A 15,955-nucleotide genomic window follows, 5' to 3' on the forward strand; every position below is an offset into this window, starting at 1 on the left:
AAAATTCTGCACATACATGGCTTTAAGTAATGTTCTTTTTTTCTCACTGCAGTTTTCAGTGAGCGTATAGTGCAATAAGCTTGAATAAAACAGGCAAACGTCTGAGGAATATTAAATAGATGTCAAAGTCACCCTTGTATGCTGTATTTCAGCAGTTTTGTCTCTGTATGTTTGAAGTTATAAATGTCTTCACAAAGTGTGTCAAGTGCTAGATTTAAAATGAAAAGCTAAAATCTACATGAAAGCCATGATATCTCTTCAACATACAGTACTGTAAAGCTGATACCCGCAGAGAGGGATTTGAGCACACTGAGTCCAGGATTTTTTTCACTTTCAGACCTGATGGAAATATGTCAGATAATACTACCGCGTAAGCCTCAGTGTTCTGGCTGGTCATTTGTCAAGGATTAGGCGATACCTGGTAGATGTACCAAGGTCAAGGGGTTTTTTTTTGTCTCACTTGTCCCTCAGTTGTAACTGTTCCTCCTTTCTGCTTTCAGATTCTGTAGATGTGGAGTCCCTGAGCCAAGACAGCTCTGATGAGGAGAATGAGGAGAGGGAAGAAGAGGAGCTAAAGGCAGAATTGACCAGTATGGACGAGGCTCTGAGGACAGTGACTGATGCTGCTGAACACTGCCAAGAGGATTTTCTTAAGCAGAACTTTGAGACACTGGCAGACAGCTGCAGTGCGGGTAGGAGAGGGCAAACATTCACATGTACCCTTAAAGGAATTGTTTAATGTTTTGGGAAATACGCTTAATTGCTGTCTTACTCAGAGTTAGCTGAGAAGAATGATACCACTCTCAGATGTATGTATGTGTTATCGTTCTTCTTATCTAAGCATTAATGTGAACAATTTCTTTAAACAACCTTACATGCAAGTAGATGCACAAGCAATATCTTGGTTTCTTTTTCAGTTTCTGTATCTCTGTATTTTTCCTCTCTCTCTCTTTCTCTATTTCCCTCTTTGTTTCTTTCTAATGCTTGATGTCCATCCACAGCTGAGCAGAGCAGAGTCCCACGGCTCAGTATGTCTTCACGCTTCCTGGCCAGAGGACATAATAACAGGTACCGTTGACCACTGCGCGTCCACTGTGCGTCCAGTGTGGACGCATAGCTATAATTACGAACCCATGTGGACTCATGCACACTGCTCTGCTAAACCATCTGTGTACCTTCCTGATCTAGGGAAATTGTCAGTTTAAAATGGGTATTTTTTATTTATTTTTTTGTCTGTGAGAGGAGGATTGGTTTCTCTCATGCAGGTTTTTACCTTTTTATTTGTATTTATAATGCAGGGTAGATGACAGGATTGTTTGACATAGGAGTGTTTGGAATTTGCAGCGAGACATTTAACTGCATGGTTTAAAGACTGGTTTGATATTTTGATGAAATAAGCTTATTCCCTTTCTTTAGAATTAGATTGATACCACTCTAATGTCTGTACAGTAAACTACAGCGAGCATCTGGTTAGCTTAGCTTAGCAGCAAGAATGGAAACAGGGAAACAGCTTGCCTTGCTAAAAGTAACAAAATCCTAGCACTTCTAAAGCTCACTAATTAACATGTTATAACTTGTTTGTTTAGTCCTTGTGTTTTATAAGGGGGTTATGAGCCAGAGTATTTCTATGCAGGGCAAAGTAGCTAGACAAGGCAGCTGTTTCCTGTTCTAAGCTAACTGGTTGTAGCTTCATAGTTACTGTCTCTCTGCAAGAAAGTTAATAAACATATTTTCCAACTACTCTTTTAACTTACTTTAGTGGAATAGGCTACATTGTGTGTTTTACTCATTTGCTCCTCTAACTCTGTGATGACTTCTCTCTCCGTAGGGGGGTACCTCAATTTGCCAAAGTGCATGGAAAGGGACAAGGCAGCCACTCCGCTAAGCCCCCAGTGTCAAAAGTACGGCCCTTGATGGAAGATGGCCAGAGCAGAAACACAGAGGACAAGACCCCTGTGTCCCCTGGCAGGATCGAGCAGCCAAAGTAAGAAGAAAACATAGACTACATAGCAGCGGCATGGATGGTGTATTTTTAGACATGTTCCGCTTTGACTGACTTGGATTAATGAATCATAAATGCAAAAAAAACCACAAATGGCACTTGGTTTGTGTAAATAATTATAAAACTTTAATAAGTCCACATGGAAAGAATATAGTACAACACATGCTGAACAAGGCTATGATTTTTAGGCATTTTTACACAACCTATATATATTTTCAAGACAGTTTCTTACAGATTAATAATGCATAGAGGTAAACAAAGGTGAGTGAAACTAAACTCTAAAAAAATTTTTAAAAAATATGCACATGCAAATACATTTGAGTAATTTATAACAGTGGAGCCACAGACTCATATTTTACTTGTGCTTGTTTAAGTGTCAAAATGAAGAAGTTGTGTGCCTCAATAACTGTGTGTGCAGTGGTCCTAAATCTGTGGGGTTGCATCTCAGCAGGTTAGATGCTGTTGCTACAGAGAGAGACTGTGCTCCCACCCTAAGACCCCAAAAAAAGAAGACTTCAGGGTCCCACTTGTGGAGGTTGTCCAACCCTCCAGCTAAAGCTCCGATGCTGCTGGACAGAGCGACGTGTTTACAGAAATCTCACTCTGCCCAGGACCTGGCCTCAGACCGTACGTTTCATCATCACTCCATTTTTTTTTTACTATACATTTGCTACTGTTTCTTTAATAATGATCTTAGAGTTTTTAATGAACTTCATTAGTTCCATTAGCTGCATATTGTGAGACAGTTAAACTGCCTCAAGAGTGCATTTAAACATAATTTGGTTTGCAGATTCCTCATTTTCTTTCAAATATACAAAATGAGTTAATTTATTTTTCCCTTATCTGACTGTGAGTAATTACTTTGAAGTCATGAAAATTAATTCATGACAATTTCACACAATGCAGTTAAATGTTCTTTTTCATCCTTTCTCCAGCTCATCACTCCCCTGTGCCCTCTAGTGACCGAAGAGAGTTGCGCAAGAGACCTCAGCAACTTTTCCTGGATCATGACATGCCTAGGCCTTCATTCCACTTTTCCTCCCCCTCCTCTGGGTCTCCACAGTCTCCTCAGTCTCCTCTACCCTGGGAGAGCCCCAAACTCAAGCCCCAGCATTCCTACATGAACCCAACTGCCAGCTCCATGGCCAAAAGCAGCCGCTCCTCGTCACTGGGCGAGGATATCCAGATGGGAATTCCACCTAACTCCCCTTCCTTCCCCAAAGGCAGGAGATTGTCCGGGGAGCTGGAGGTTGAACTTCCCCTGCTCACCTCATCTCCTGTTACGGCATTCCCATCCCCTGTCTCTTCTCCGTTGTCCCCCTTATCTTGTCCTCTACCCAACAGTCCCTCCCCAACTGTCCCCCATCGCACTGCTACAGTTTCACCAAACTCCAGTCTCCCTCAGAACATCCCGCCCTCTCGCATCCCGCTTCCCAAGCAGCCTCTCAGCCCTCGCCGCAGTCTCTGTCTAGAGGTAAAGCCGAACTCAAGCCTGTGTGGAGGCGCGACAACGAGGGCTTCTACTCCTAACATAGGCCCTGGATGTGATGTTGCATCCACCGCAGTAAATAAACAAGGTGAGACAGCCAGCCTTATACTATAGATGTCACACACAAAAATACAACTAAGGAAATAAAAAGCTGATTACATGTGTGTCAATTTGTGTTTATCTTGTTGTCAGCTCTGGGAAGAAATCTGTCTCTAAGTTTGGATCCTTCTTTGCTAAGTTCACTACCAGTGAAGCAGAGGAGAGAGTCGATGTCTGAGAGGTACATTTTTACAGCACTTATTAACATTTAAGTACTTTTTTTGACAAGGACAAGAAGCTATAAGTGTATTGTTTTCCCATTAGTCACATTTCCACCTAACTGAAATGCACTTTTCTGTATTAAAATATCATCAAACAATAATTATATAACTGCCTTGCACATGGGAGTGTTGCAGTATTGAGCAGATTTTATAGATATTTGTTGTTTTCAGTCCATTCTTTTAATTTGATCCATCAGATTGAGTCTAACTGACACATTTTTTCACCTTCCTTCCAGTACCAAGGAGCCAGGACAGGTGGCTGTGGCTAAAGAGTGCCCTCTGGTGCCCGAACAAGCCTACACATCGATTGCTGACCCCCAGCCAGGTCTCGCTTTCCAGAACCCTTTTACTAACCTGTCCGTCGCTACCACTCCTCCTCTTCATCAGTCCATCTCTTCACACTGCTCACCCTCTGCTTTTCGGCCTGTTTGTCAGTCTCCTTGTTTCTTTCGTGTCCCTCCGTCTTTCGCACCGCTGTCCTTATGCTGTCAGTGCTGTGAGAACAATGGTGAGTTGAGGAGAGACTGGAAAGTCTCTTTTTTATTTTTCCATTAGTGAAAGAGCAGGATTGTTCTGTCTGACCTTTGCCCCCTTACCTTTTCTCTAGCACCACCATCAGGCCAAATGTTCCACTTGTATGAATAGATAAACATCTAAATGGCTGATTACAATTAAATTTATACTCCCTTGAGGATAAACTCTTTCCGCTTAGTACACCTCATATCAATCATGTCAACTTTGTAAACAAGATATAAAAATGTGGTATTTCCCTTTGAAATTAAGGGATTTCATGAGCAATAAGCCATCAAGCAAGCTCCCATAGTTTCACCGTATAATGCTAAAGATGCTACAGCTGAGTTATCAGTGAACTGAAGTGCCGCTGCAGATTTTTGTCTTCACACTGCTCACGTACTGAGTCAGCAAAGGTAGCTAAAAGAGTTCAAATGCAGAGGTGAATCTTAAAATAACCCATTCTGTTCTTCACACCTCTGTACCTGCTGTGTTTAGGACACTAAACGCCTCACAGAGGCAACAGGTCTCATTTCATTTCAATTGAATTTGAAAACACAGACACCATAAATGCCAGTGAGTGATATCCAGTCCACATTTGTACCCACATCTGTGTTTTGCTGGAGGATATAAACTGTGAAATCATTTTTCTCACTTTCACAGCTTGCACAGCCACTGCTCTTTGGCTTTGTACTGCAACCTCCTCATGTGTTTATTTTCTATAGTTTCTTTCTTGCTACCAAGTTTTGTCTTTTTTATTTTAATGCTCCTCAACCTTTCGCTCAACATTTACTATGCGTGTACCTCACTTGGTAACAGTGTGTGTTTACGTGTGTGTATAAACTGTACTGTATGTGCATCTCTGTGCACACTCTGACTTTCCACATGCTGCGTTATACTTGAAAGAGTCCTTCTCTCTCTCTGCAGATCACTCTATCACCTTGGAAACTTGTAGGCAGGCTGTTACTGAGCTTCACAACAGTCTTAGGACAACAATCATGCTCTACACTACGGTCAGTGAGCTTGTGTATCTGTGTGTGTGTGTGAAAATGAGAAAGCGAGAAGATGGGGGGACGGAAGGGGGATTAAGAGAGTGTGACAGGAAAATATAATCAGGAGAAAGATAGGGCAAAAGAGAGATAAGAGGGAAATAGGTTAAAATTATTTCTCACATATTTTATGCCTATTCTTTCTGCCTCTCCCTCGGCTCTTATTGTTATAAATTGCCTACATATGGAGAGATTGCTATTGATATCTATATTTATACATTTTTATAGCCTCACACCTTTCATAATGCAGTGTTTTTATACTATTGCTGCTGTTTGTTCATCTCATCTTTGCTGAAATTCATACTACATTTTCACACATACATTTTTACATGAGTGTTTTGATATTCATTCCATGAACTTGCACACATGGGGTTTTATATTTTATCTGATGAAGAGATGAAAAAGTGATAAACGGTCTCACTCATTGCCTCACTGACTGCTTCATCCTGTACATGGATGTGTTTATTAACACCAGGTGCTACACTGTGGCCCAGAGCCCACTGAAGATCAACAGGAGATGAAGAGCATCCTGTCCGAGGCCCTGTTCACAGTTAAGGCTGAGCTGGACTCCCTGCCATATCCCAACTCACAGTGCGAAGAGGCCCGAGGGGACCAGGAGATCAAAGGTGAAGGAGATAAAGCCCTGGCTCTGCTGGAGCAGTATGCCGAGCTGCTGCTGAAGTCAGTGGAGAGAAGGCTAGATACCAAGACCTGAGGAGATGGACTGATGTTTGGCACAACTCGGTAGCACTCTGAATTGCACATTTAGTTATTTGCACAGAAATCTTTTGATAATTTATTTAAAGACTGAAGGCAGAAAGAAATGAATGTTGGGAATTATGCCTGAAAAAAGTTTGCCTTATTTTTCAAGCTGCCATAGCTCTTCTTTGTCTGTTTTCTACTTTTGAAATCAAATTTTATAAGCAGAATGAATTACAAAATGTTAAAAAGAGAGACACTAGAGGGAGAATGATGAAATCACATGAAGAGCACAGGTAGACAAAAAATAGTGAAAATATGTAGTTGGCTAAAGACTATAATTACATCACAAAATCAATTATTCCCTGTATAAGTGATTAACACAGTCAGTGATCCTAAGCTTTTGAATCCTATTTTATGATGTTTATTCAAAGAGACATAGACATTACAGAAGTTACAGAATTGGTAATGGATAACAAGCATCCTCCAGTTGCTACAATATATATAAAAGTAAAGGACAGAACAGCGTCCTGATGATATTACTCTACAGCCTTACTACTGGGAGTAAAAATGTAAGATTTGTCCTAAGGGTGGCATTACAGCAAATGGGTTATTAAAATCAAAAAGTTTTATGCTCTTTGAGAATTTTTATGAAAATATATTCAATCAGTATATTCTCCATTAGTCTGAAACACTGATATTCTGGTCAATTTAATAACACACAATGAAGTGAGATTTCAAAACATAAAGACTTAGGCCTCTTGGAAACAGGTTATTTACATTTCTATAATGATCTGCTAATTGAGTTTTGTTGAAATCTTGTGTTAATGGAAGCTTTTGCCTGATTGTGACACTAGAAAAAAGGTCAGCTGCTCACCATGACTATACATATTCATACCAGTGTTCAGTCTGGTCAGTAATGTTGAACGGGTGGACCTGGACTGACATCAGCATCCTGTTTAGGAACTAGCTAGTGATGCTAATGTTCAGGTTTAGGGTGAAAAGCCGATGTTTAGGTAGAAGGCTGAAAGATTGTATCAGATGAAGCACCCAGGAAGATGTTTTGTTTAGGCTACCTCAGTCATGTCAGCCATTCATATGTTAGTGCCAATGGTGTCAACCTTGTTGCAAAGCAGGTGTAACTTTAGAGCAGTTTTCACTGCTTTATGTAAATCATTCATAATTGTTGTTCTTCTTTTTCTTAGAACTGATTTTGATGTTACACTGGCATTTTATATTTCTCTGAAAGAGATTTTTTCCTCTGTGTTACTGTCATACAGTTTCAAACTGTTGCACTGTTCTCTGATAAAATAAACAATAGAAACCTTGAATATGATTATTTATTTTTGCCCGAAAATTTCAATTTATAAGATCTGCAGTTTACATGAGTCCATGGAAATGAGCCATTATAAACCCCATTGTTGTTTTCAGGCAATAATGGTACATGTTGTATTTTCTATTAGTAGCAATTTAATAAAATATAGAAGAGATTGTACACAATAAATACAGTAGCAGTAGTAGCATTTTCACACTGAAAAACAAAGCTTTGTGCGTATTAAATTGTTTAGCTGTGTGGCAGAAGAAGTACACATTATGGAATGAGCGCAGCTCATATCGTTATTAATATTACATTGCATACTAACACACTGACTCATGCAATCTTTAAGCACCATGTCATAAAATTTGCAAAGTTTTAGTTCCTTATCAATGTAGTGTATAAATGGTGTATGTGCTGTATGTGTCTGTGCAAGTTTTTGCTCATATGCATGCGTGTGTGTGTGTGTGTCCTGTGTTGATACATGTACTGTATGATTAAGTGTGTGCTTTCTATGGAAGTGTCTCCACATTGACGTAGGTGAGGACGACATCATGCAGGATGTTGATTCGGTCAATCTGGTTGAGCTCTCTGATGCGGTGCCGGAACTCAAATAGTGGGATGTTGTTCACTGCCACCCTGAACGTCTCTTGAGTGCACAGGATCTTCATCTGGAACAGAGCAGAACACTAATAATGTACTACTGCCATCGAGACCATGAGCCACCACAGATGCAGCAACGAATTCAAATTAAAAAATGCATATATCCAGTCACAGTTTCATTCAGGAACAGTTATTCTGCAGTGCCAGTCTTCTAACTGGACACAAAAATATAAAGATGCACAATTAGGATGATTTATATCAATGCAAGATCCAGAAAATCCTACTTTCACTGGCAAATATACAGTAAGACAGAAAATTCTTCACTGTTGCAGGGCTGATATAATTACCCATGAAATATGATATATTATGCATTAATATGGTACCAGATAAGTAAGTCATGTGCTGGGAATGTATTTCAGCATGCAGTAGTTGTTATTCGTTATTAAACATGAACACAGACAGAATTAGCTCTTCAGATTAGTAACCTCTTTTGGCGATGTTTGTAAAGCATAATTGTTATTGATGTTATTGAGCAACATGAGACCCCCACTGACCTCCAGGAGTCTCCCTGCAGTACAGCACTTCCCTTATCTAGGACCCGCCTGCCCAAACGACTTTCCAACCCTTTCCATCTTTTCAGCCAAACGTTACCCTGACATTAACCATGGAGAAGTAACCTAGAGTCAGTTAAAGGCACCATGTGTAGCTTTTTTAAACATCAACATGTCATTGTAGGATTATTTGGCAATTTTCGTAAGCAAATGGGACAATAAAAAATGATTAGATTATAAAAACTCAAGTGCCAATGGAACAATATCCCTCCTTTTTTGTACAGTAAAAATACAAATAGAAAAACAAATGCCTCCTAATAAATGTTGTAATGATTTATTGATGTTAACATGCCACACATAGCATCTTTAAGCACCGTTCTCCTATCCACTGCCCAGTCTGAGTCCTATTTCTGACGCTCACCTCAAAAGGGCTTCCAAGAGCGAAGGGGAAGGGTCCTTTTATATCCCTCTCTTCTGTGCCCCAGCGCTCACCCAGTTTGTGGTTCCGGACCACCACCTGCTTGCCGCCCTCACTGAAGCGAGGGTTGATGTGAAAGGCAATGTCGTTGCCTCTCAGAAAGTTCACAGTGAACCTGTGGGAAACCAAAGCTCATTACACGCGGGATACATTTTGTGGCAATGTATTGCTTCTCTTGTGTACAGCATTGTATGTCTGTTCTTCACCTGCTGGTTAGATTTTTAGATTTTGAATGTATTTTGAATTAAAAGCTAATGATGATGAATGAACAATTTTTTTTATTGGTTTATAAAGATGTTTAAAGTACATCTACATAATCTTACATTTTAGCATTTGGTTTGACATGGCCCAAGATGGTCATCATCATCTTGTCATACGCTCCGCGGGCCAGGTTCAAGTTGTATGGCACACTCTAAACAGTAATGGAGGGAGAGAACGACATTAAAACAACATGAATTATAAAGCAGCCACAGCCAGTGCTAAATCAAATGTCTGTCTATCAGTACTTTTGCAGCTATACTTAGGGCCACCCTCCACTCATTCATCCATCCATACATTCACCAATTAAAATTACCACTCATATATTTAAATAATTAACCTTTTCTGTATATTACCAAAGAAGATTATAAGATGCATTCAAGTCAGATTCCTTGTCTTTGACTCACTAGTGGTCCAGATGTGGGTGGAAGCCAGTGTGGAGGCATCATGGATGGATGCTGTCCAGGCCATCCTGACTGTCCAGGGTTGTAAGGCCAACCAGGGTGGGCAGGCCAACCTGGTACATTTGGATGCATGCTGTGAGCAGGAGCAGGACCAGGTGCTGGGACTGGGGCAGGAGTTATGGTAGGGACTTGAGCAGGGACTTGAGCAGGGACTTGAACTGGCACTGGTGCCTGTGGAGGCTGGCACTGGGGGCCTGGCCAGCAAGGCTGGCAGCTTTGCCCTGGAGCTGGAGCCAGAGCTGGGACTGGAGTTGGAGCTTGAGCTGGGACTATGGTTGAGGTTGGGGCAGGGTATGATGGTATGACTTGAGCCGGGTCTGGAACTGAAACTGGGGCAGGGACAGACACCGGTGCTGGTTGTGTCCCAGGCCAGCAGGGCGTGTTTGGCTGGCCGGACCAGCATGGTGCAGGCTGGGTGGGCTGTCCTGGCCATGCAGGGAACCCAGTTCCAGACGGCTGGCTGGGCCAAAGGCTGTTAGCCTGCGGGGCACAACCAGATGATGGGTAGCTGCCACACAGAGCGTCAGAACGCTGAGAGGGAGGAGGAGAGGGGGACGATGGAGAGTCATGAGGATCAGGAGCCAGGATGGAGATACGGGGGAGAGAGAGGGTGGACAGGATGGAGGACACCAACTTGCAGTTGCAACAAGGCCCATAGACATAAGCAAAAATGTATATTTAGAAGGTAAAATGTGGAGAAAAGAGATGAATTCTTACCATTGTAGGGGTCTGACAATTTGATGAGGTACTTACATCCATGCTGCCTGCCAGAACAAGTTCAAGTAGACTTTCATTTATTTTATTACTTTTTTAATCACAAGGAAGTCTTGGATGACTTCACAAAGACAGAAAACTAAAGACAGGACTAAACTTAAATAAATCTTAGTAAACAATGAAACAATTGCACATTATAGAACTTAACAGTCAACCAAACCAAGCTATACTGGATGCCAAATTAACAATAAAACTGAGAAGTGGGTATTAGCATGCAGAGTGACAAGAAGAGGTATTTAACTTAGATATTAAAATACAAATGTATTCACTTGTTTCTTTTTATATACATACAGATATATAGATACAGAGCATGCACTGTAGTCAGAGTGAGGTTTTTAATGAGCTAAAGAGAGAAGAAATAGTTCTTCAGGTGACCACCAGAGGACTCTACAGCTCATGAAGATGTCAAAGTGTCAGCAAATGCTGCACTGGAAAATTGTCTGACTCTGTAAACAGTGTTAACTAAAGCTTATTGGATGCCCTGGAATGTAGTAATTGAATACTGACCACAGACATCATTCTGAGTCATGCAGAAACACAATGGCACATTGATTTTGGGTTATATCAGTGATTTATGTGCACTTAGAGAGGAATGTGCAATAACAATGATTCTTTGGCTAGGCAATACCCCTGATATAGTTGTTCTTGTGACTGCAGATTCACTTACTATTGTTAAATTATTCAAGTCAACCTGGTCTTGCTATTTAATGCTTCTTCTTGATGTTTGTTGTTACATAATAAATATAAGCCAACAGAAAATTCTTATTTCTTATTTATGACAGCTGTTTTAATAGTAATATTAAATATATATATATATATATATATATATATATATATATATATATATATATATATATATATATATATATATATATATATATATATATATATATATATATATATATATATATATATATTTATATTTATATTTATATTTATATATATATAATATAATATATAATATACTTATATATATATATATATATATATAAGTATATTAAGCACATAAATGCAAATGAATGCAAAAGGTCTAATCTAGATCATATTTTCATTGATTAATGTAGTTTAATAGCTTTGTCATCAACATTACTAATCAATCAACAGCAATGAAACTGATAAGCTGCATATACATGTATACAGATAAATTATATTCTTATACGTGGATTAAAAAATAAAAAAGGCCCATCTGTTTTGTGCACCATTGCACTCACTCTGTTAGCCCAGGACCCAGACAGGGATTACATTCTTTTCCTGGTACCAAGAAAACTTCTAGGATTAGATAAACTGAATGTTTTTGGTTCTGATCAACAGAAATATACATTATTTAGAATAAGCCGCCAGAGATATGATTAAGAATTCAAGTTACCTTTCTTTCTTCTTCAGTCTTCAGGTAAGCACAGGGAGCGGGTTGCAGGCTGCAGTGCGGTTTAGGTGAATCAGACGGCTTGTAGCTAGGCCCAGTGAAACATTCTTTTATAGCCCCAAACCCTCTCACCACTTGGCCACTCCTCACTTCATCACTCCACTGTCAGAAGGAAACGCCACACCCTCATATGTCATAACGTAGACAAGATCCGGTAGGCAATATCTTGTTGAAGTTTTGAAGATACAACATAACATTTTTCAGTTTTTTATAATGTTAATTAATTTTTCCTAGACCCCACACAGTGAAAGCAAAGAAAGTTATGATGGCCTTTGATTAAACAAAGGGGAACAAATACAGAGGAAGAGCGCAAGTGATACTGAATGCAAAGTTAATACAAGCAACTTGCTGAAATATACAGCTGATGTAAAATGTTCCACCAGAAATCTCCACCAGATGACATTCCTTTTCTTTACTTTGTCTGGAGTCACTGACAGCACAATGACCTGTTTTTGTGATGATGTGGTTTAGTTCACTGTTGAGTAGTCATGGGACTGTGTAGCACTAATGCCATATCTGTCTAGGTCACACATAGTAACACAATTACAGCATAGAGACAAAGAATCAAGAGTCACGTCTGTTTTCTCCATGTGCAAATACTCAGGCATAGACAGCTGGGAAGTCCGACATTACTGTTTGGCTCACTCTCCGGTTCAGTCACTGTGTTTGTTTATATGTCTCTCTGGACAATTGCTGAATGAGTTTACAATGGCAGAAAATATTTAATATTGTTATCCACAAATCTTGGCAAAGTGTAAAATTGGTGGACGGGAGCGTTAGGTGAATTAATAAAAAGCATTTATGGTATGTTTACTATCTGACAACTTACAATATCTAAAATGTTAAGTATTTTTCGAAGGAGAGATGTCAGAGTCAAACTCAGTCAAACAAAAAATCTCCGTATAATCATTCAATAAATTTCCAAGGCAACCTCTTCACAACAAAAAACACTCAAATGTGTGGATTTGCACAACTGCACCGGTTGTCCTCACACCATTATTAGATTAGCCATCATCTGAGCTAAAAAATGTCAGAAATTGCAGAACCTCTTAGAATGCTGAGACTTAATCCTCGAAAAATTCAATGCCTGACGTTTATCCAACTGGGTCTTTACTTTTAAACTCTATTGCGATACAGAGAATGAAGAGCATCTTTTATATGGTATGTAGTTTATATAATTCAGTGAAATTCTTACTGTCAGTGTTGACCCTTTCAGTTAAGTAGCCACTTAGGGCCAGATATTTCTCTCAAGAGTTGGTGAAGAGAAAAACAGATCAAAAAGGAGAGTGAATTATTGGTCTTACATTTACTGGGTGGCCAGAGACACAGCTCCAAATGAATGTTAGTGTTGCTCTTTGCCTGCTGGCATGTAAATGGGCAACTGTGTGCTAACACATTTTTCATAAGGGGATAATACTGTTTGTCAGTGTTCACAGCTTGTTCCGCTGCCTACAAGTGGCCAAAAAAACAACTCATAATTACTTTAAAGGTAGACCTCACACTCAATGATAAATTTCATAGATCAAACTATTAAGATAACACTTTACTGGAGAAATTTGTCTTTACGCTTTCAAGACAACTAGATCAGCCACAGAAATGTTGAACCTCAAAATTAAACAGTGTCTTGCTCAACAGCAACACAATGTGAACACTTGTTAAAACTGGGCTTGTCTCTTTCTACAGTACTTACTCTTTACCTGACCCCTGTTAAACTCGGGCAATTGACTTTTCCACATCAGAGAATCAGGTCCTTGACTCCCATGAACAGACATAATTGCCATTTGCCACTGAATCTCTTAAATTACTTCATTGACAAATTTACTGATTTATGAAGAGCCTACTGCACAAAGACCCACCTTGTTGTATTCTCCAGCACAGTGACCAGGCTACAGACAACTTCGAATGAAACTTCCTGTGTGGATTATGGGGAATTGTTTTGCTCTGGCTGCTTATTGTCATAAGCGATACCTTGCCAAGAAACAATCCAGAACATTTGGTTCATGGTTAGTCTCCTAGTTGGTCAGCCTGTCAAGAGCCGAAAATGGCAACACTTGTTTCCTCAACTCATCTATGCACTCAGCCCAGTCTGTTCCTATTGAATAATTTGATCAAAAAGGTGTATTTTTGTGTAGCAAATATAGCTCAATTTGAATTTTAGGGGAAATCACACTACGTCATTTGACTGGATGTTTACCTCATGGTCATGAGATATGCGGTCTGATGGGAGAGGGAGCAGTGATGTCACTTCTAGGAGATCTCCGTTTGTACTTTCAACCAATGAGGGAGCTAAGGAAAAAGGAGGCAACCGTGAGGCGTGCTGCTGTTAGGCAGAAGAGAGCCTTCTGGCAGGAGCAGGGTTTTCCAAAGTGATGGCGGTGGCATTAGCCTCTGATAAGCTCTAGGCCTCGTTCCAACATTCGTAAGCTGCAACCTCCTTACCTCCCTTTCTCCCCCTTTTCCGTTCTCTGTACCACTTTTTTCCCTATTAAAGGTGCAATAACTGGATGATTGGAGTATAAAAAAGAGCTAGGTAATCCTTTACAATTGGTAAAAATTTTCGTTTACTTGTTGCCTTAGGAGTGGTTTTTCTGTGAGATAGAGTTTTTCAATAACCTGTGGCTGTGTGGCAGCTCTTACCAAGAGATAGAGATGCTTTTGAGCCATTAAAGAACAAGAGAAGAAGAAAGATAAAATCAGAGAGAGTGTGTAAGCGGGAATAAGAGAGCGAGAGACAGTTTCAAAGAAACAATATTGCTACAGTTGCCATGGGGACTGCAGCATGTTTTTGCGGGGAGTGTCTTTGTGTGTGTTTACATGTGTGTATTTATGTGTGTGCAAGTTAAAAATTATCATATCTGGACCACCATGAGATCAATTTAATACCACAAAGGATTGCATTATACACTCAGAGATGCTGTGGGTAACATTTGAGATATAAACAGCCGCCACTATTACAACTTAATGTTAGGTGCACCACAGTAACCTGCGCACTGCCACAACGCACCACTAGATGGGGATGTCAAATTCTCACAGAGGGCCAGCAGTCATGTGGTAGGTATCCCTTGTTCCATGAAAGGCAATGAGATTGTGCAGGTCTGTCATCTATGCATATATCCAGTCAAATGACTCCTTCACAGACATCACATGAATCATAAATAAAGGACAAACCACAATACATGACATGACCAGGCCAAAAATCAGCAAAAGGATCTGATGAAACACTAATTAAAGTGATATACCACCAATAAACTATTGCACTCTTGCGTGCAACTTTTTACATCCAACTTTCAAGAGGGTTACTATTTTACACTCATGAGATATATTTTTTGTTATCTGTAACTTCAAAGCTCTTGTCTGTATTTAGGCCCAATGTATTCCACAAACATTTCTAAAACCAAGAGGTAAAAAGCCACAAAGCACAGAAGAGGTGTACCTTTGGTTATCTCTGGCTCACTCTGGATATCAGTTGTTCCATCCTAAATGTCAACTCTATCTGTAAATCATATGTAATACAACTGAAAAAGAGCCCACTTCCCAAAATGCATCACAAGGCTGTTCCCCTTCCCCCCATGTGGCTATATTTGAAGGATAGATGTGGCTGTCCATAAAGCCCATAATAAGTGTGGCTCAGCCTGGAATAGTCCTGAGCTGAAGGGGTGTTCCCACTGCTTACAGTCTGGGCTCACATTCCCCGAGGGGATTTATGGGTGGTAGGGAGGCAACATGGGAGACAGAGCAGCAGAGGACAATATCATCACAAGATCAAAAGTCATCGGAGCCGGAAGAAGATCTAATAGTGAGGAAGGAGGAATGTCTCTGTGTGCATGGAAGTTCTGTGTATCTGAGTTTTTGACAGTTTGCAAAGTGTATGCAAACTTTAGCAAGCATCCATCTATGGTGGTTAGACATATGTAGCACATATGTGCAGTGAGAGCAGGAATACACTAAGCATTCATTCTGTAGGTGAGACGTGGTGAGCTTTGGGGTCTGCACCTGTAAGGACCAGCTGGTAAAAGAGAG

At 40.1% G+C, this 15,955-nt stretch overlaps 2 protein-coding genes across 7 annotated transcripts in view; one reads left to right on the top strand and one right to left on the bottom strand.

Annotated features, from left to right (window-relative positions):
* LOC122999602 (mitogen-activated protein kinase-binding protein 1-like) overlaps positions 1-7,400 on the top strand; it is a 25,481-nt gene extending 18,081 nt beyond the window's left edge. For 4 of the 5 annotated variants that reach the window (XM_044376626.1, XM_044376628.1, XM_044376631.1 and 1 more), the window contains 9 exons: positions 501-692; positions 1,002-1,068; positions 1,829-1,984; positions 2,451-2,629; positions 2,938-3,579; positions 3,684-3,771; positions 4,048-4,136; positions 5,249-5,334; positions 5,846-7,400. In XM_044376626.1, coding sequence (XP_044232561.1) covers positions 501-692; positions 1,002-1,068; positions 1,829-1,984; positions 2,451-2,629; positions 2,938-3,579; positions 3,684-3,771; positions 4,048-4,136; positions 5,249-5,334; positions 5,846-6,085 — 1,739 coding nt within the window. In that variant the 3' untranslated portion in view covers positions 6,086-7,400. The remainder of the gene's footprint in view (positions 1-500; positions 693-1,001; positions 1,069-1,828; positions 1,985-2,450; positions 2,630-2,937; positions 3,580-3,683; positions 3,772-4,047; positions 4,137-5,248; positions 5,335-5,845) is intronic. The other variant, XM_044376629.1, reaches the window with a different exon arrangement.
* LOC122999603 (galectin-3) lies at positions 7,396-11,950 on the bottom strand. Of its 2 annotated transcripts, XM_044376633.1 has the most exons (7): positions 11,879-11,950; positions 10,456-10,502; positions 9,682-10,269; positions 9,340-9,428; positions 8,960-9,131; positions 8,542-8,639; positions 7,970-8,055 (listed from the first exon to the last, which is right to left on the bottom strand). In XM_044376633.1, the coding sequence occupies exons 2-7, from the start codon at positions 10,495-10,497 to the stop codon at positions 8,052-8,054; spliced, it is 993 nt and encodes a 330-aa protein (XP_044232568.1). In that variant the 5' UTR covers positions 10,498-10,502; positions 11,879-11,950; the 3' UTR covers positions 7,970-8,051. The 2 variants fall into 2 exon arrangements, with proteins under 2 accessions (XP_044232567.1, XP_044232568.1); XM_044376632.1 differs by lacking the exon at positions 8,542-8,639 and having other exon boundaries at positions 7,396-8,055.
* Positions 11,951-15,955: the final 4,005 nt, after the last annotated feature.

The sequence above is a fragment of the Thunnus albacares genome, chromosome 16, assembly GCF_914725855.1.
Source record: "Thunnus albacares chromosome 16, fThuAlb1.1, whole genome shotgun sequence".
NCBI classification, from domain to species: domain Eukaryota; kingdom Metazoa; phylum Chordata; class Actinopteri; order Scombriformes; family Scombridae; genus Thunnus; species Thunnus albacares.

Excerpts from the sequence above, each read along its gene's own strand:
- LOC122999603 (XM_044376632.1), bottom strand. The coding sequence starts at position 10,497 with ATGGATGTAAGTACCTCATCAAATTGTCAGACCCCTACAATG. Across the intron at positions 9,429-9,681 it reads CACCCACATCTGGACCACTA|AGTGTGCCATACAACTTGAA; the intron begins GTGAGTCAAAGA and ends ATTACTGTTTAG. Across the intron at positions 8,056-8,959 it reads CTCTTGGAAGCCCTTTTGAG|ATGAAGATCCTGTGCACTCA; the intron begins GTGAGCGTCAGA and ends GCTCTGTTCCAG.